Genomic DNA, 19,512 nt, shown 5'->3' with positions numbered 1-19,512 from the left:
TTCTTTAGGGAGGCATCTTTCTTCCCCATCTTACGTGCACCACGTGACACGTTTAATTGACGAGAGTGGCTCCAGTACTTGAGTTCATTCGCTTTCTGGGTTCAGCCTCGTCGTTTACACTTTTTTAACCGCAGATGTTGCAGAAATTATTAGCCTACCTTACAACAACAGAACTGCGGTGGATTAGACTGTTATTTTCTAGAGAGAAAGCAGTGAAATTGTTTAACTAAAATTAATGTTATTTAATAATTCGCCTATTTAAATTGTTTAAACGTGTTTATATAAATGTATATAAATACTTACACATATAAATAATTTGTATAAATACATGTTTATATATATCGCGGGTAGATTAACCCATACCAGGTATTTACTTATTTATTTAGCGCTGAATGCAGTGCATTAGACACAGGAGAACAACTATCCTACCGTGAAGTATTTTCAAAGTGAAGTATTTTACTCCTTTAGCGTCATCTGGTGCACCACAATGAAATTGACTCTTTGTGCTTCGATTATTTAACGCTCACATATAAATAAATATTTATATAAATATAAAACTAAAGTCAAGTTTCTTTAAGTTATTTTTTTTTTAAGTTTAAACAGAATCTACCTATAATTTTTTTATCTAATATACCTTTCTATCACAGTCTTCAGTTTACTATAGCAGCTATCAGCTGATGAGCTGTTCCTTTTAAGGAACAATATGAGGAACCGGTTTCATTGTTTTCTGTACAGAGTTATGAAAATATTTATAAGTATTTCCTGTAACACAGTGAAGACACAATGAGGAAAAAGGCTAAAATAATATATTCCAGGTGTACTGAAATTTGAGAGTATACATTTTACATTTGGTTACATAGGATATAACAGAATTGAGTCACTTGATTACAATTTGACAGTTTTATACTGCCATGCACTTTTAAACCTGTATCTAACAGTGACATTTAGTTCGGATTATAATGTTATCATTAAATATACTGCCATATATTATAACAAATATAATTTGTGTACATTGTTTTGTTGACCATTTTAACTCTCGGAAAAGAAAGGGAAAACCCTTTTTTGTTTGTTTTATTCATGAAAACGGAGAACTACTTTTAAAATTTCCATTCACAGTGGCATGTTTAACAATTTGTGTGTGTAGAATTAGGAAAGAGGGAAATAAGAAGTGGGTTTCCCTCAGCAGAATGATCATATTTGGGGTCCTTGGCATCAAAAAGTTAAAACTCCTGCATCAGTAATTTTCTATAATTAATACAAATAGAAAATGTCAAAACAACTGTGTTACACTTATATAATCTCAATGAACCATCACTTTTCATCACATTCAACAACGTTGTTAAAAAGTGAAGTGGAAATCACTATGTTATAGAGAAACACGCATTTCTTCATTTACCGATCTGATACCTACTGTTAAACTGCGACGAGCACACACATCCAACAACGTTTCACAGTCCACAAGCAAGCATCGCCCTCATCTGAGTTTTAGCCAATTACCGTTCTTTGTACTGTCGCTCAAACCACCGTCTAGCCAATCATCGTCCGCATTCTTTGCGAGGCAGCAGTGGCGGTAATGTTATGGAGTTTTCTACCCTGTTCGTCGGTGGCAAGTAGGAAACCCCAGGCCTACTGCAAACGCTAGATCTACCGACAACAAAACATCAGTATTCAAGTGGCAGTGGTGGTGAAAAATATCCGGTTAGTTCTGCATGAGATCCAAAGAGAGCATCGAAACATGGTGGTTCTCAAAATTGGAGAACAGGTGAGTGATGTCAGAAACAGCTAGCCGAGTCAAGCTAATAAGTGCTAACACGCCAGTGAACGACCCAGCAAGCTCACAGACGACTGAACTGTCCAAAGCCATTTAACTAAAGACGTATAAGAGGTCGAATTTGTGCTACACTGTACTAAAAGCAAAAAAAGAAAGCGAAACGTAATTTGTGGGTATTTGTTATCTCGTGCAGAAGGAATGTAGCTAATAGTTGCTAAGCTAAATGTCCGCGAGCCACGATATTAATATAACGCTTGTGACCGATGAAGTGTACATTGTTTCCAATAATCTGTTAAGTAATTAATAAACCGCACAAGTCTTCTGTTTCCTTGTTTTCTTAAGGCTAGGGCAACAGTTGGTCTCGTGAGGTTAGATGGTAAACATATTTTTTACTGCTGGCTATGAAAATGCTCAGATATCAGAGAGCTGGTTTTGTTTATGGATTTGAAGTTGAGAGTGATGAAAAATGATGATTACATTAATGTCAGTCTTTATCAACTGACAACTTGCTGAGTGCACGACAGGTGTATGGTCGACTATCAGTGACGCACAAGCCCAGTCATCCATCGCAGCTCTAAAAAAATTGGGTTTTCAGCTGATCTTAGTGTTATGTAAATTCATTCGCTTTATAAATATATATAGAGAGAGGGAGATTTCTAGTGTAGAGGAGATTCAAGAATAGAGAGACTTTACAAGTGGGCCAAAGATGCCAAATATTTTGGACATTTGGCCTTCGTAATGATGACACTGCCAGAAAGGTTTATTTAAATGACTGATGTCATAGATTTCACCTGTCACATTACTGTCTCCCTCAGGATAACTGAATGTTAAGAGACTTGGAGCATTTCTACTGTTATTCCTGCAGTATAGCTTTTTCTTTCTTTTCTTTGACATTAAGTGTTTTGTACGCGTGAAATTTCTGATTTTCAATGGAATGTTTCACCCATTGACACATATGTGCGTTTAGCTGTCAAAATTGCATTGGTTCGGCAACAAAAATAAATAGATAAAAACAAAAAAAGACAGAGGAAATAAAAGTGCGTGTGTATATATATATATATATATATATATTTGTTTGTTTGTTTGTTTGTTTGTTTGTTGTGTTTGACCCATGTTACCTAATAAATAAATAAAAATTGAATAAGGTGATGACACTAGTTTTTAAATAAAATTACAATGCCAATTTCAATACCCCAGCAAAAACTACTAGCCTAACTAATGTAAAGTTAAAATCAGGTTTGTGCAGCAGATTCTATCCTGTTATTGCTAACTTCACCTAACTGACTGTTTATGAAGATGCTTGCCTATATTATTGACGTAAGTGTCGTAAGTGTGTAATTGTCTGTTCAAGTGTGTTAAGACATGCAAGAAAACACAGTTCTAGTACTGAACTGAGTTTTCTTTGCTGACTTCTAAGTGCTTCAAATGCTTAAATTTGCTTGAATGTTTAACTTCATAAGACTGGTGTTCTCTGGAAGTCAAACCCATGACCTTGACATTACCGGTTGACCTCCAGAACCAGACAGAGAGTTCAGTATCGTGTTGTTTTAGTGTTTGTACATGTACACATGTGTTTACATCACTCAGGCTCTGGTTAGGAAGGACGAGGAGATACAGAAGTGCTCATCTCCATGGTGATGGCATTAACTAGAGGGGCTCATTAAAGGAGACCGAACACGATCGCATCGCTTGAATAGACGATTAAAGCCGTATGCATGCAGTAGAGCGCAGGCCACATGTGACAAATAAAGCCTTGTCTCGGCTCAGAGTTACTGAAGGAGCCTTTTCAGATGAAGCTTTCTTCAAGCACAAGTGCTTGCTTGTTATGTTCTCACGACTCTCAGTGTGAGCTTGTCCTTCCGCTGACAAACTCAACTGACACTAACTGGTTTAGATAAGCCAGAGAAGATCTAGGAAGATGACATTTTTGTATTAGTGATTAGTTAGATTTCCTTTTTCTTATTGTGCTTTCCAAAAAAAAAAAAAATTACACTATCTAATATGGCGTGTGATTTCCGAAACTTCTGCGTGGTGTGAAACCTGAGGCAAATTAACACTTGGCTGTTATCAGAATTTTCTGCATCCCATTTGACAACACTCAAGAATGTGTGACTGAACACTTCCTGTAACTCTGGTATAGTGCACATGCTTCCCATGAGTCACAGCAAGCCTGTACTGCAAAAGATGCGGAAGGCATGTGCATTGTTCTCAACCCCAGTTTGTTTTTTAAAGTGATGACAAAGTTTGGAATATCTATAGAGATGAAAATAGAAAGGAAACGGGTCTCTGCCAAGGGGAACTGGTGTCAGAGGTTTTCTTTGATATGGATGCACTCATGGTTTTTATCTGTCTTCTGTGTCACCCGTTGGAACTGGCATTCTCTTTGTTTGTTGAAGTTGGCTAAATGTTAATTGATAAACATCAAATTAGCTGTTTGTGTCCTTGATAAACCAGTAGCGCAAGCTAAGCTGCTGGGAGGAACAGTGGTGTCCAGTATGAGCTCATGGCAGTTTGGAGCAGATCTGCACTGTCTGCACCATCTGCTCTCTCCATGCTGGCGGAGACCTCCATGATATGCATCCATCTTTCAGTTAATGATGAACATATTTTCTTATTCTATTATTCTGAGTCTCCTCACTGGTTGGGATTCTCCTTTAGGTTTAAAACAACCCATTTATCTAATCATTTGTTTTAATATTTCATTTCTTGAAATCTTAAATTAACTGTTCATCCTTGTTAAACATGTACCATATTTTTTGGAATAAAGATCTGAGCATGGTTTTGATCATCCTCCTAGTGGATTTTGGTTCAGTATGTAAACCCTCAATTCATGATTTTAATTAGGGATGCAACAATACCATTTTTTCAGTGGATAATTCAGCAGCAAAAGATACTCTAGATTCTAGAAAAATCACAGGTGCACAATCATTTTATAAAATCTGGTGAAATTTTATTAACAAATAAAAGGGAATAAGTCTTAAATCTGGGGCCTGTACCATGAAGCTGGATTAGCTGGCTAGCCAGGTAAGTTTCAGTTTAGTTTGCACCAATCCTGGGTTTTAGGTACCATGTAAGTGGCTTGGCTTTTAGCTGCATTCATTGCCATAGTAACTTACACTCCACGGCTAACCTGCTCCAGGGCAGGTTATGTTCTGGGTTAGAGATCTCAAACTGAAGCTGGACCAATCAGATGTGAGAAAAGTGACACATGTCTGACACAAAGTCACTCCAGTTTATCTTGCTCCAAATTGAATGTCACTAATGCTAAAAAAAAAAAAAAAAAAAAAGAAGTCTGGCTTTAATGATAATTACTGATTTATATAATTATTGTGGTTCATATTATTATTATTATTATTTATCTTTTACACACAAGCAATTTTAGTTAAACAGTTATTATAAATCGTTTATTTTAAATAAATATAAATGTATACCGATCATATGATATATATAAGCTGTAGTATCAAAAGATTGCACTATTTAAAAAAATAAAAAATCTGAACTTACATGTTCTAGTCTCTACCACTATATATTTTCAAATGTATAAACTAAGTTAACAAGTTTCACTTGTGACTTCACTGATAGAGCAAGATTATTTATTTTATTTGTCCTGGTTAAATTTGTCATATTCTTCAGACTCTTAACCTTTAGCAAAACCTTTAACCTTTAGTTTCGAATCTCGCTGGGTCTCTCACGAGAAGTAAATCAAACTTGCTTTTTGTTGCAAGGCTCGTGATTGGCTGTTCGCCAGTGATGTCACACATTCATGTGCACGCGCTCCACAAACTCAGGATCAAAGCCTGAGTTGACAAAGAAAGTTGATGAACAGCATCATGGTACCAACAGAGCCGGATTGGAGAGGTTTGGTTTTGTCAACTCAAAACTAATCCTGTAACTCTGAATTTGTTCAGCGACCATCATGGTACAGGCCCCTGGTAAAATGTTACACATTGCTCTTTGTATTGTTGTAAAATACATTCATGAAAAAAGAAGTATATACATTTATATAGAAATATAAAAGACGTTTCTTTTAAATGTATAGCACCGTAATAAAGGCAGCAACGTGATGGATAGGACAGAACAAGAAAGACTATTAATACTCTTTGATTGCACAGAAAAGTATTCTAATACTAAAGGTGCCCATATAGAGCAGCACAGAGCACTTATGCACATCCTGTGTGCAGAATGATGATCTTGAAACAACACTTAGTCACAGTGCGCAGCCCTCCGAGTCCACATAGAAAAGCTAGTACACACAAGCTGCTTGGCTCGAGTTCATCTTCAGTTCTCTCGTCACAGTTCAGTCAGTGTACTGTTGGTTAATGTCGACTCAGAGAGTGTCAGCACGTCAAAAAAGTCATAAATTAATGATTACTGGAGACGCGACCGGTTCAAAAGATTCACTCCGATTTGGTTCAACACTAAGAAGAACCGGTTAAATCGAACGATTTGTTCACGAACCAGACATCACTAGTACAAAGGGAAGATATATTGATATGTAGTGTATTAAATCTGTGTGTTAGTTTATTGAGCCTTTTCTTTTAACAGTTTTAAACCAGTTTAAAAAACCTTGTTTTTAACAAAAAAATTGAGAGACTTATTGTATTGGGAAAGATGGAATCCAAATTGTGAAATACTGTGACGAAATACTAATTAAAGAAACAAAGTTCAATGTTATTACAATCTCTCCTTTAAAACATAAATGTTTGTTTACTAGAATGAAAGCATGACATGTTTTTTTTATTATTTATTTAATCATTGTAGAGAAAAGAAAATTGACCAATGATTAAAGATTGATATGTCAATTTGCACTGCAGCTCAAAAAGCCATAGCGAAGAGGCAGAGGCTGGTTTTATTCAGAATCACTCTGGCACTTGAGCATGCATTTACATAAGCAGTACACAGGCAGTCTCATGACAACACTACCTCAAGGTGCTGCTGCTTCAGTTTGCTGTCAGAACAGAAGTCTTCAGGGAAGAGAGTCAACCATGTTTTCCCAGTTATTGCAAACAAGTTATCAGACTCTGCATTTAAGTTCACGTGTCAGGGCACAGATGAAATGTCACAGTACCGATTTGGCCATGCTTCTCATTGTCAGTTGTGTGACTTGAAATGTCTCTCTGTCTTTCAGCCTGCCCTGCTAAAAGCTATTTTCAATGTTGATCCGGATGAAGTACGCTCTCTCGTTTTCAAGAAAGAAGATGTGAATGTACAAGTAAGAAAAAAACGTTGGATTTTAAATCGATCCACTTTATATTTCGAATTGGTTCACTTAATAATAAACTACTTATTTCAGGACAATGAAAAAAGGACACCGCTGCACGCAGCTGCTTACCTAGGAGATGCTGAGATTATAGAGCTCTTAATATTATCAGGTAAATGCATCTGGAATAATGAAACTCATTTTCTGAAGCTTCTCGCATCTCCTCCCTTTGATTCCAGGTGTCTTCAAATGTGGCTTTGATGTATTGTCATACTGTTATTCATGTTTTGCTTGTGGTGTAGGGGCGAGGGTGAATGCCAAAGACAACAAATGGCTGACTCCTCTGCACCGCGCAGTGGCATCCTGCAGTGAGGTATTACAACACACAGACACACACTTGGATTCTGTAGGTTTTGCTTAAACTTTGCTTCCTGAAGAACAGAATTGTCACAGTATCATAATTTCTGTAGGCAATACCAAAATAGTGACACAGATTCAGACAGCACAGCAAAGGCTAATGTGCTTTTAAAACGATCTATAAATCTATAAAAAATTTTAAATATTTTGGTCACACTTTATTTTAAGAACCCATTCTTCCTATTAACAAACTATTAACTATGAATTTTGTCTAAAATTGTGTAGGATTAGGGATATGTAGAATATGGTCATGCCAAGTACTAATAAAGAGTCAATGTGTTAATAATAAGCAATTAGTTAATAGTCAAAATTGGTCCTCATACTAAAGTGTTACCTATATTTTATATAAATATTTAAAATTAAAATGCAGCGTAGTCTACAGTTGATTAAGTAAATATTCCATAAATTAAGTAAATACTGCATCTAGTAATGTGTGTTCACAGTGTGTGTTTGGTCACTGCTGAAAAGAAAATATATAAGTAATGTAAAAGCTTCTGTTAGGTTTACAGGGTTTTTGTGAGTCTTAAATGTTCTTAATTTAATAATTAAGTTGCATGAATTGCAGAAAATGCATATATTTTCCAATACAAACATTCTTAAATTAAGATACATTTACTTATAATGTAAAATCTTGGAAAAACGGAACAAAATTAAGTGAGTTTATGCTTAAAACTTATTTCCATATTCTAGTGGTTTGGAGCAGAGCTATTCAAGTAATGGAGATTGGTTGGATGTTTTATTTTTCAAACTTTACAACTCATTGTGTGCTCACTAGACATTCTCATTAAGAGAAGATATTGAAGTGTTGTTCTCTTCAGTTAATTCCTTCATTTCTTTTTTACTTGGTCTTTAAAAGGTCATACATTTACCTTCATAAAACCTGCAGAAACCCTGTATCTTAAACTTCAGGCACTAATATTTTGGAGCTCATGTGAAAATTGACAAAATGTTACTTGCCTGAAGTTGTGGAAGTATGCGACCACAAATTAAGGGAACCAAATGAAAAGTAAGGCTTCAGATAATTGATCCATCTTTTCCTGTGACCTTGTGCCCTGCAGGAGGCGGTGCAGGTTTTGTTGAAGCACTCTGCCGATGTGAACGCTCGCGATAAGAACTGGCAGACTCCTCTACATGTGGCGGCTGCTAACAAAGCGGTCCGCTGCGCTGAGGCATTGGTGCCACTGCTTAGCAATGTTAATGTATCAGATCGGGCTGGACGCACAGCTCTGCACCACGCTGCCCACAGTGGCCACCTGGAGGTCAGTCAACAGCCATTTGCATATGTTTGGGTTTGTTGAAACGATGGTTCAGAATTCATAAAGTACTTGGACATACAGTTGAGAGATGTATGTTTATCATTATTTCAATTCCAGTTTTTTCACATTTGTTTTATTGTCCTCCATGTGTAAAGTATAATAACATGTTTTTCTGCTGTCAGATGGTGCGGTTACTGCTATCCAGAGGAGCAAATATAAATGCGTTTGATAAGAAGGACAGAAGGGCGATCCACTGGGCGGCATTCATGGGTGAGACGAATCGATTATTTGTTTTCCAGCCTTTTGCACAACTTTATGTGGGGTGTTGTAAATTCCCAACCCTTTTAACCCGTCAGGTCACATCGAGGTGGTCAAACTGCTGGTGTCTCATGGCGCTGAGGTGACGTGTAAGGATAAGAAAGCTTACACACCCATCCATGCTGCAGCGTCCAGCGGGATGATCAGTGTGGTGAAGTATCTGCTGGACCTAGGAGTGGATGTGAGTGTTCACATTGTCCTACTTTCTTAACATGCATGTCTTTCAAACGGGGCGATATTTAATATGTACATTATAGATCATAATAACCATTAAGTTTTATCTTCATAACACTAATGTTATGATTCTTCCTTGATTTACAGCTTGTGAATAATTGAGAATCATTTTAAGTAGTGATTAACATGAGTGAAGCTGATAGGTCACACTAGTATTAGCATAAAGGAGTCACAAACTGCTTTTATTATTTTATACTATCTTCTGAGGTCTCCTTATAATGTGCTAAAGATTTTTCCATAAAAAAACTGAAAAAAAAAAGTCTATTTTCTGTCCTGTTTTGACCCCCCCTCATCAGAATTGGTGTGGCAAATTGTGGACTCAGAAGTTACTGCCCAAGCAATGATTGGCTATCAGTTGTGTGTATTTGACAGCCTGTATCCTACACATATGGAAATTGCTGTGTTTTAGGTCAAAAATACATAAAGACTTTGTGTATATCAAATGATCTGTAATAAGACAATCCCATGCACTTTATCGTGCAGCCCTATTCAAATTGTTCCTTGTTTGTAAACAAATGTGCAGTAAAATCAATTGATCAAAGTACCAAGTTCTTGCTGATGTGGTCTGGATCTTCATTAAGAATAAAGTTAATTCTCTCTTTCCTAATGCTGGGATTAGAAGGAAGGCAATGCAAATACTTGTCTTCAGAGCATGTTTATTTTTTGGTTTCTGCCTCGACATGCGTTTGACTCTCTTGTTATTTACACTATGTGCACAAGTCAGTGGGCAGAGCTACACCGGCAGTGATTTAGAAGCAGGCGTTGATCTACCTCTGCGGAGGCGGTGTTTAGCCACACTATCATGGCATAGATTGGCACATTCCACATGCTGTCGTTTTGGCAGTAAATGTTGGATTGGTGTGTAAAATGTCATTTTGTTTTAGTTAAAACATCATGAATATTTTAAACTAGATTTGTTTTTGCAATACATACATCATTATTCAATACATTACAGTGCGTCACGATATCTTAATTGAAAGACAGACAGATTCTCAAGTGAATCTGTTGCACAGTTTCAGTCTCTCTCAAGTGGTTTGCTTTACTTCTGTCCGTTGCTGCATCTTTTGAAATGTAATGCAAAATGTCAAATTAAAATGTTATGTTTTTCATGGAATTCAATGCCAAACTTTTCAAAAATGCTTATGTGCCTGTTCGTATTGATTAGCGCTAGTGTCACATGACGTTAACCATTTTGGCAGGGAGCAAGTTGATTTTAAATTTTCAGTTTGGCAAATGAACAAAGTGGCAATCTGTTTGATTGACTAGAACATAATAAAATGCTTGCTTTCACGCAGTCATTTGCGGTTCTGTCCAAGTATGGTTCAGACGACATCATGCTAACCTTTTCATCTAGAGATCCGCTTCAAAAGAGCTAAAAGAGTAGACTGCTGTGCTTATGAAGAGCATGTATAACTAATTGGGCTACTGCACAATGCTTACATTGGTTGCACACCTCCGTTCAGTCTCATTCAGTCATACAGTAATTAAACCACAGTGTGAATGTCTGACCATTTGAACTATGCACATGCTTACAGATGAATGAGCCAAACGCGTATGGGAACACGCCCCTGCACGTGGCATGCTACAACGGTCAGGATGTAGTGGTGAACGAGCTGATCGAGTGTGGCGCGAATGTGAACCAGGTTAACGAGAAGGGCTTCGCACCCTTGCACTTCACCGCCGCCTCACGGCACGGAGCGCTCTGCCTTGAGCTGCTCGTGGGAAATGCAGCCGATGTCAATATCAAGGTGGGACCTCTACTATGGCTGCCCATGTGTGACAAAAATCACAAGTGTATTCCGTTGTCACTTGGTTATTTATCTTTTTGCAGAGTAAGGATGGTAAGACTCCTCTACATATGACCGCGGTCCGCGGGAGGTTCTCAAGATCCCAGACCATTATTCAAAACGGCGAGTCTTGAGTTTTGAAATTGTCCATTACCCGTGTGCAAAGCTGCAGTATCTGACAGCGTCTTGTTTGTTTCGTATATGTGTAGGTGCTGAGATAGACTGTGAAGATAAGAACGGAAATACTCCTCTGCACATCGCGGCTCGATACGGACACGAGCTTCTCATCAACACACTGATCACTAATGGAGCTGATACAGCCAAGTGAGAATTCCCATGTGCCTGCTAATTACTCAATGTAACAGATTTGTTTAATTTATGCTGTTACATTATTAACTGTGGAAATCTAGATGAAGGCAGAAATTTTATTGATTCCTTGTGCGTTTACAGCGAGATGCTCCTGTCTGTCTGGTTGTAACATTGTGTCTTTCTTTTAGGAGGGGGGTTCATGGCATGTTTCCACTGCATTTGGCTGCCCTCAGCGGCTACTCAGACTGCTGTCGTAAACTGCTGTCATCTGGTAAGCTGTATCACTGCTCAGATAGTCAGCCAGTGCACTCTTTGTGCATGGATTACATAATTAATTGCAACGTAACAGCAAGTTTGTGTCTTCCAGGCTTTGATATAGACACCCCTGATGACTTTGGAAGGACCTGTTTACATGCTGCTGCTGCCGGCGGGTGAGATTATTTTAGATTTTATGGTCGATGATGACGGTTTTTCTTGGTCCCAGTCTGTTTATTTATTTAAAAAAAAAAGAAAAGAAAAAAAAAATATATTTTGTGGGGCATAAATGTCAGAAGTATACAAATATTAAAAGAATACAATGTTTGAAAAAAAAACCTGTATTAGTTTTGCGCAATCTTATTTGTTGCTTAAAAATATTTTAACAAAAAATGTATACAAAGTAATGTCTTTACAAAAGACATTACAAAAGGTAAACCCATAATTTAATGTCTTAAAATATCTGATAATTTAACCTTTTTATTATAAGTTTATGCCAAGGTTAGTTCATATTGTGTAAAAAATGTGTTATTTCTAGTTAATGATATTTATATAAAATACTTTTTAGATAAATAATTAAAAACATTATTTTTCATTTAATTTTGATATGTTTTGTACATGGGTATTCAGTGTGCATGTTAAATATGATAAAAAATAAAGCTAAAATATTTACTGGTGGTTGCAAAACAACATCATTACATTTTCATTTAAATGGTATTAATGTTTTTCAAATCATATGAAACCAGCGTCAATGAGTGTTTCTTAGAAGCTGACATGACTAAACCTTTAACCTTTTCAGTGGTGAGTTTAAAATATTGTAGCGCTCCCCCCAGAGTGAAGTTTTTTAGGTGACCGTTATTTTAGAACGTTTTCCCTTCCTTTTTCAATGGCGACACGTCATGCTTGTCACGTGACACACCGCGTTCGCAGTAACACTGTATGACCTTTTTTATTCAAAATATTCATAAACTTGCTTACCCTGTCATGAACAATCTGATATTCTGATTCACAAATATGTGTAAATGAGTGTTTTGTAGTTCAAAAACCTTTCTAAATGATATTGATCGTGAAAATACATGCAAATAAGTGGCAGAACTGGGAGACGAATAGAGTGAACTTTATAGTTAGTTACACTGTGTATCTGATATGAATAAAACACATCTGCAAATTATATTGAGGTTAAAAGTATTTTTTTTATTATTATTGTGAATAATTTATCTTTGTCAGTGACCAGTCTAGTGCAACCCATTTAATGTTTCATTCATGTAGCTTGAGTCTTTATTGCTGTATCTAATTAAAATGTGTTTTCTACCACAGGAACCTTGATTGTCTGAATCTTCTCCTCAACACAGGGGCGGATTTCAACAGGAAGGACAGCTTTGGAAGGTGTGTTTTCTCTGCACCTAGTCATTCATTATGCATCATGATATTTTTGATTGTGAGGTTTGAGCGTACCGTCTCTTCTTTAGGACACCTTTGCACTACGCAGCTGCAAACTGCAACTACCAGTGCCTGTTTGCTTTGGTGGGTTCAGGAGCCAATGTCAATGAGCTTGACAAGAGGGGCTGCACCCCCCTCCATTACGCCGCTGCTTCGGACGCAGATGGAAAGTAAGTTGCTGTATCCCATACGAGCGAATGGTGTGCATAACTTATTAAATGACAAGTATTTACCAGTCTCTCGTTCCCTAACTAGGTGCCTGGAATATTTGCTGAGGAATGACGCCAACCCAGGGATCCGAGACAATCAGGGCTACAATGCAGTGCATTACGCCTCTGCTTATGGACACCGCCTGTGTCTGGAGCTGGTGAGATTACTTAAAATCATGTGACTAGGTCTATGTTTTTGATATTTTCAGCTTAATATACTTCTGTATTCTTCATCAGATTGCGAGTGAAACTCCTTTAGATGTGGTAAGTGCTGTGACGCTCAACGTAAACCTCTTTAAGACTGTCGCAGAGTGATGAGACCTAATTAGATCCTGTCTCTTGTTTTGAAGTTAATGGAAACCTCAGGGACAGACATCCTAAATGACTCTGATGTACGTGCTCCTGTGAGCCCTCTCCACCTGGCTGTGAGTACAGTCTCCATCTGGTTTGTGCACCAAATGTTGAGAAACACTGCAATTCTTTTATGCTTTCTGGTTTGGGTTCTTCTCCGATTATATTTAACGGTTGTTTTAACGGATGTCCTCAGGCATATCATGGACATCACCAGGCTCTTGAGGTATTGGTTCAGTCTTTGCTGGATTTGGATGTGAAAACAGCACAAGGACACACGCCGCTGGACCTGGCTGCCTTCAAAGGCCACATTGAATGTGTGGATGTGCTCATCAACCAGGGGGCTTCCATCCTGGTGAAAGACTACACGCTCAAGCGCACCCCCATCCACGCCGCTGGTATGGTGTGCAAAGACTAATGAGATTACATGACCTTCAGTTATTTGCATAGTTTGTGACCAGACACAGATTGTGATTCAGTTGGGAATCTGAATGACTTTTATTGGTTAATCTAAAGGAAAAAGTCTCATTTTATAATAAAACTAAGGACTATAGATATACAAAGATGGTTCATTCTTATGAAAGGCCGCTGAGTGAACAGTCTTTCATTGAAAGGGACTTTAATAAAACACCTAAAAAGGTGTTAGAAATCATTAGTTGTTTTCTCTTATAAGAATTCAACCACCTCCCAAACCCCAATCCCCTGATGTCATCATCCATTGTGATGTTTCACTTAAGACACCCCATGAATGTTTAACTGTAAGATTGATAGTCAAATCAGGCTCCTCCTATTGATGCATCGAATCTTCGACTATTCGGGGTCACCCCCACTCTCATGACACACATGTCTTCACTTTTGCCTTGCAGCCACAAATGGTCACTCTGAATGTCTCCGTTTGCTCATCGGAAATGCTGACCTGCAGAGTGCAGTGGACATTCAGGATGGGATTGGCCAGTAAGTACATGAGACTATTTTCCAGTTTCTTCTTGTAGAAAATAATAATAGAAATTATAGATTGCGGAGTCAGAGTCATATATTTGGTTTCAGGACGCCTCTGATGCTGTCAGTGCTGGGTGGACACACAGAATGTGTTTACTCCCTTATTAATAAAGGAGCCAATGTCGATGCCAAAGACAAACGGGGCCGCACTGCTCTGCACAGAGGGGTAAATCACGACTGAGTTTCTTCAGTATTTCTACTGATTCTGGCTCTCACCTGTGCTAGTGCTTCAAAGCGTGGCTCATGGCTGTGTGTGTTGTTCCATTCAGGCAGTGACGGGTCATGAGGAGTGTGTGGAGGCCCTGCTGCAGCAAAATGCCAGTTTCATGGTACGGGACTGTAGGGGGCGCTCTCCAGTGCACCTTGCGGCCGCCTGTGGCCACGTTGGGGTTCTGGGGGGCTTTCTGCATGCTGCCCAGTCAGTAGAGACCATTCCTGTCATCACTGACCACCAAGGCTACACGCCCCTGCACTGGGCCTGTTACAACGGTGAATAAACACACTTGCCAATCACAGATCGATGCACCCTACCAGTTTAAAGGCCTGCTTGCACCAAGTCTGATGAAAATAATACAGGGTTCCCACTCTCATTGAAATGTCAGGGATTTTTTTTAAATTGGTTTCCAGACATGGAAAAGTCATGGAAATTTCTATAGCCATTTAATGTAAAGTAAATTTACTACTTTGAATTTCTGGTTATGATCTGTTTGAAGGCTCAGGAAGTCGAAACCTCTTGAGCTACATTCAAATTTAACTTGTTTGCCTTTTTAAGGGACTTTCACTTACTCGTATGCATAATTATTATGCATAATCGTATTTTAAGGAATAGTTCTTTGCGTACAAATGGAAATCCTCTTCAGCACTCATTGTGTAATGATGATAATGTAGTAATCACGATCGACTGGACAAGTCATGGACATTCATTGGTCAGAAAGGGTGGGAACTCTGTAAATGGCACTTTGGTGTCTGTTTGTCATTCGATGCAAAATGTTAACACTGGAATGTTTTTTTTTTTTTTTTTTTTTTTTTATCTCTTTGTTAAAATCTCAATGTTATAGTTTGTTGTGACTAGACCCGACAAGGTGAAATGCCAACCAGCCCAATCACAAAATATGATCGCCATGTCTGACTTTTTTTTTTCTTCTTTGTCTTTGAGCAGGACTCCAGAAGCTTGTTAGATAAACTGTTGTTACACCAAATTATCTCTCTGCAGGTCATGACACATGTGTTGAAGTGTTGCTGGAGCAGGAGTTATTTCATAAGACTGAAGGGAACACCTTTAGCCCGCTTCACTGTGCTGTGTAAGTGCACTTGGTTTGGGTTGGTATGTGATTGTGTTTAAAAGGGCAAAATATTGAAGCTGTTTTTTTTTGTTATGACCTTCAGTATAAATGACAATGAAGGAGCGGCTGAGATGTTGATAGAGACACTTAGTCCTGCCATCGTCAACTCAACTGATTCCAAAAACAGGTGCTGTTCTTCTTGTTTATTTAGTCTTTCATCCATTAAGATCGATGTGGCTTGTGAGGACAATTTTTCTTTTCTTTTTTGAAATAGTATGGTATGAGTTAATAACGTTCAATTTATTTAATGTTAGATCAATAGTGACAAAACAGTGCTGTTATTAAGCAAAACTAAAACTTTAAAAACATCATTTTAGTTAAAGTTGAAATAAAATAATACTTAGAAATGTTGGCATCTTGAAAGTTGAAGTACTAAAATTACTAAAACTGAAAAAAAAGCCAATTCAAAATAATAAGTACTATAATAGTTTTCAAATAATGCTAAAACACCGATAAAGTCTTAACTGTAATAGTAAATATCACAATTTTGCTAATGGAAATTGAACTTAAACTGTTCTGTATATTACCTAATAATGTCATTTCCCCCCCCTTAAATCTAGTAAATGTAATGTCATGTTTTTCTTATGGAAATGAATAGATGCAAACCAAAATATAGACATTATGGTAACGAATAACACTTTAGAACAGGGAAGTTTTCCCTGAACAAACTCCTAATTTTCTGCTTGATTATAGTTAGTGAGGTAGTTGCTAAGTTTAGGTATGGGGTAGGGTTAAGCGATCAAAAATATGGTCATGCAGAAAAAGGCGTCAGCATGTGCCTTATAGGTATTGATAAACAGCCAATATAATAGACATATGTATGCTAATAAGCAACTAGTTATTAGTGAGAATTGGTCCTTTAAATAAAGTATTACCTTATTTTTATTTTTTTTGAACCGTCACTTTTTATGGTTGAGGTCCATTTTATAACCTTTTTTCCTCTCTGTGACAGGACTCCTCTTCATGCTGCAGCATTCACGGATCACGTGGAGTGTCTGCAGCTCTTGCTGGGTCATAACGCACAGGTGAACTGTGTGGATGCTGGAGGCAAAACCCCACTCATGATGGCTGCTGAGAACGGCCAGACTAATGCAGTCGGTAGGACTTCAACACTCAAACCTCAAATGTTTTCCTTTTTTTTTTAGTTAACTGAGTTTGTGTTTGTTTTTTGACGTGTCATGATGTCTATCTGTGTTTGGCAGAGGTGTTGGTGAGCAGCGCAAAAGCAGATCTCACGCTACAGGATGCCAACAAAAACACTGCTCTCCATCTGGCCTGCAGTAAGGTACGAAACACTCTGTTCTCTCATGTCTTAATTCCATAAGTTATACCCATCTAGTATATATTGTGATGTTCTCATAACTGTTACTGTATTGATTTTCATTTGATCTCGATAGGGTCATGAAACTAGTGCCTTGTTGATCTTGGAAAAGATCACTGACCGAAACCTCATCAACTCCACCAGTGCAGCTTTACAAACGTGGGGTCAACACACAGAAATTATGCACTTTCACCGATGTACAAATATATATTCAACTATAAGCCTAATATTAAATTTTCATGTTCCAGGCCCCTGCATGTGGCTGCCAGGAATGGCTTGACTGTGGTTGTCCAAGAACTACTAGCTAAGGGTGCTAGTGTGCTAGCCGTTGATGAAAATGGTAAATGCTGATGATTTCTAATCTTATCCTGACTATAGATTTTCGTTTGTTTAAAATGTTTAGAGATGAGCAATATGTTTTGGATGATTTTATATATATATATATATATATATATATATATATATATATATATATATGTGTGTGTGTGTGTGTGTGTGTGTATATTATGTATGTATGTATGTATGTATCTACAGCATAGGTTATATTTGGAAATAATTATCATAATTTCTTTTCTTTCTCTAAAAGGTTATACTCCAGCCCTGGCTTGTGCTCCTAACAAAGATGTGGCAGATTGCCTGGCGCTAATCCTGGCCACCATGATGCCCGTGTCTCCCAGCGGAGGAGCGGTACCCAGCCTCACGTTCAGTGCCATCAATCACTACACCAGCCCCACCAAAAGCGTCACGTTCGACAGTCTGCCCATGCTCCGCTCCGAACACAGCTCCTACTGCAGTTTCAACAGCATCGGCCGCCATGACGGCTTCTACAAGGACGACGAGCTAAATGACTCGGACTCAGAGACGTACTGAGGAGAAGGAAAGGAGAGGCACACATTTTGTCTTAATTACCAGCGGCCAGCCCCTCCGCAGAGCCTTAAGAGTCTCTACACACACCACACGCAAACAAACAGATGTACGAGGCGCAGCAGGCTGGCCCTCCCAGCCCCTTTATCCATCAGCTCAACCTCTGCCAGCACATCTTACCATACACAAATATGACGGAGAAGTTGGCGGACCTCTAGACATGGCAATAAAAGACAAGAATCAGCAGCCTGGGAGCAACTTTTGCACAAGCAGTTTGACACTGTCGTAGTGCAACTGGGATTGGATGTTCAGATCCTCCCTCGCGAAAGACTGGGAATATTTGTGATGCTTTCTACGGTTTCAAGTCAGTGTGCACTTCTGAATCGATCATTTACATTTACTTGGAAAGAAATGATTTATTTTTTAAAATGCGATTTTAATACCTGTCTATTTCTCTGTCCCTCTGAGGGGGATAAAATAAAAAATCAAATAAAAATCAGTAGTTTAAGTAGTTTCAAAACCGCAGGGGCAAATTGAGGACATGAACATCAGCGTTGTAATGATTCTGGCCACAAGCATGAGTGATGTTAAAATGCTAACTGTCTCCATCTTCAGTTTTAGGATACATTATTCCTTTTATCTAAGGTATTTATTTTTACTTTCCATATTTCATCATCATTTTGTGCCTTCATAAATTACTGTATGGAGGGAAGGGGCAGCTTGAGAGAACAATGAGATGCACAAGAAGTTCAACACTAAGTCTGTGAAAAGCACTGAAAATGAAGAGGCAAACGGCTCCCAGCATGCTTTGCTCCAGAATGAGGAACACTGTGTAAACCAATGGTAGAACAGAATTCGATCTCTTTGTATGTTGATATATAAATATATATTTTTTTCTGGCTCTTATTAACATGACTTTTTTGGGCAGATATGCTCGCTTCGATTTAGCAAATGAAACCACTCGATCCTTCTGTGATGGCCTGTCAGAAACCTGTGTTTGTCTCTTTTCAAGCTTTGATTTTGGAATGATTGAAACTGGAAATCTGTTCAATACAGCTTCCCGGCTGAGAGGGGGTCAGCGGGGATCTGTTTCCTTTCTGTCCTTTTCTTTGGGGAAAAGGAGAGTGATTGGTGCGGTCGATGGCCGCTGATGCCCCCTACTCACAACAAGAGATTCCTGTATATTTTATGGTTGATTAAATAAATGAGTTCAGTAATTTGAATCTTATTTTTCTTATTCTCAAATGTTTAAAGCTGCAGTCAGTATCTTTTGTTAAAAAAAAAATAATAATTATGTAATGAGTACATCAAGAATCCATCACCGCGTTACACCTAATAAGTGTTTATATTCGGTCTATTTTAGATCAGTTCTGGTATGAACCCAGCACGTGTATGATTTGTCATAGACAAACGGATAGAGGTAGCTCCAATGTTCTTG

General features: G+C 38.1%; 1 protein-coding gene across 2 annotated transcripts; it reads left to right on the top strand.

Moving 5' to 3' along the window:
- The first annotated feature begins 1,499 nt into the window (after positions 1-1,499).
- ankrd28b (ankyrin repeat domain 28b) lies at positions 1,500-19,302 on the top strand. 2 transcript variants are annotated; one of them, XM_026284342.1, is made up of 28 exons: positions 1,502-1,762; positions 6,900-6,983; positions 7,065-7,143; positions 7,274-7,344; positions 8,447-8,647; positions 8,827-8,914; positions 9,001-9,143; positions 10,732-10,944; positions 11,028-11,106; positions 11,193-11,307; positions 11,481-11,563; positions 11,660-11,723; positions 12,865-12,933; positions 13,017-13,157; positions 13,243-13,354; positions 13,434-13,460; positions 13,547-13,621; positions 13,744-13,945; positions 14,414-14,501; positions 14,595-14,712; positions 14,816-15,035; positions 15,760-15,847; positions 15,933-16,016; positions 16,842-16,987; positions 17,092-17,174; positions 17,287-17,369; positions 17,459-17,550; positions 17,797-19,302. In XM_026284342.1, exons 1-28 carry the CDS (start codon positions 1,736-1,738, stop codon positions 18,078-18,080), a joined length of 3,159 nt encoding a protein of 1,052 aa, XP_026140127.1. In that variant the 5' UTR covers positions 1,502-1,735; the 3' UTR covers positions 18,081-19,302. The 2 variants fall into 2 exon arrangements, with proteins under 2 accessions (XP_026140126.1, XP_026140127.1); XM_026284341.1 differs by having other exon boundaries at positions 1,500-1,762; positions 11,481-11,723.
- The last annotated feature ends 210 nt before the right edge of the window (positions 19,303-19,512 follow it).

Source organism: Carassius auratus, chromosome 16 (genome assembly GCF_003368295.1).
Source record: "Carassius auratus strain Wakin chromosome 16, ASM336829v1, whole genome shotgun sequence".
Taxonomy (NCBI): Eukaryota; Metazoa; Chordata; class Actinopteri; order Cypriniformes; family Cyprinidae; genus Carassius; species Carassius auratus.
The sequence above is the reverse complement of the archived record's forward strand: the minus strand, read 5'-3'. Positions and strand labels throughout refer to the sequence as shown.

Coding starts and splice junctions, on each gene's coding strand:
- ankrd28b (XM_026284341.1), top strand. CDS start 1,736: ATGGTGGTTCTCAAAATTGGAGAACAG. Junction 14,502..14,594: donor ATTCAGGATGGGATTGGCCA/GTAAGTACATGA, acceptor ATTTGGTTTCAG/GACGCCTCTGATGCTGTCAG. Junction 14,713..14,815: donor GCACTGCTCTGCACAGAGGG/GTAAATCACGAC, acceptor TGTTCCATTCAG/GCAGTGACGGGTCATGAGGA.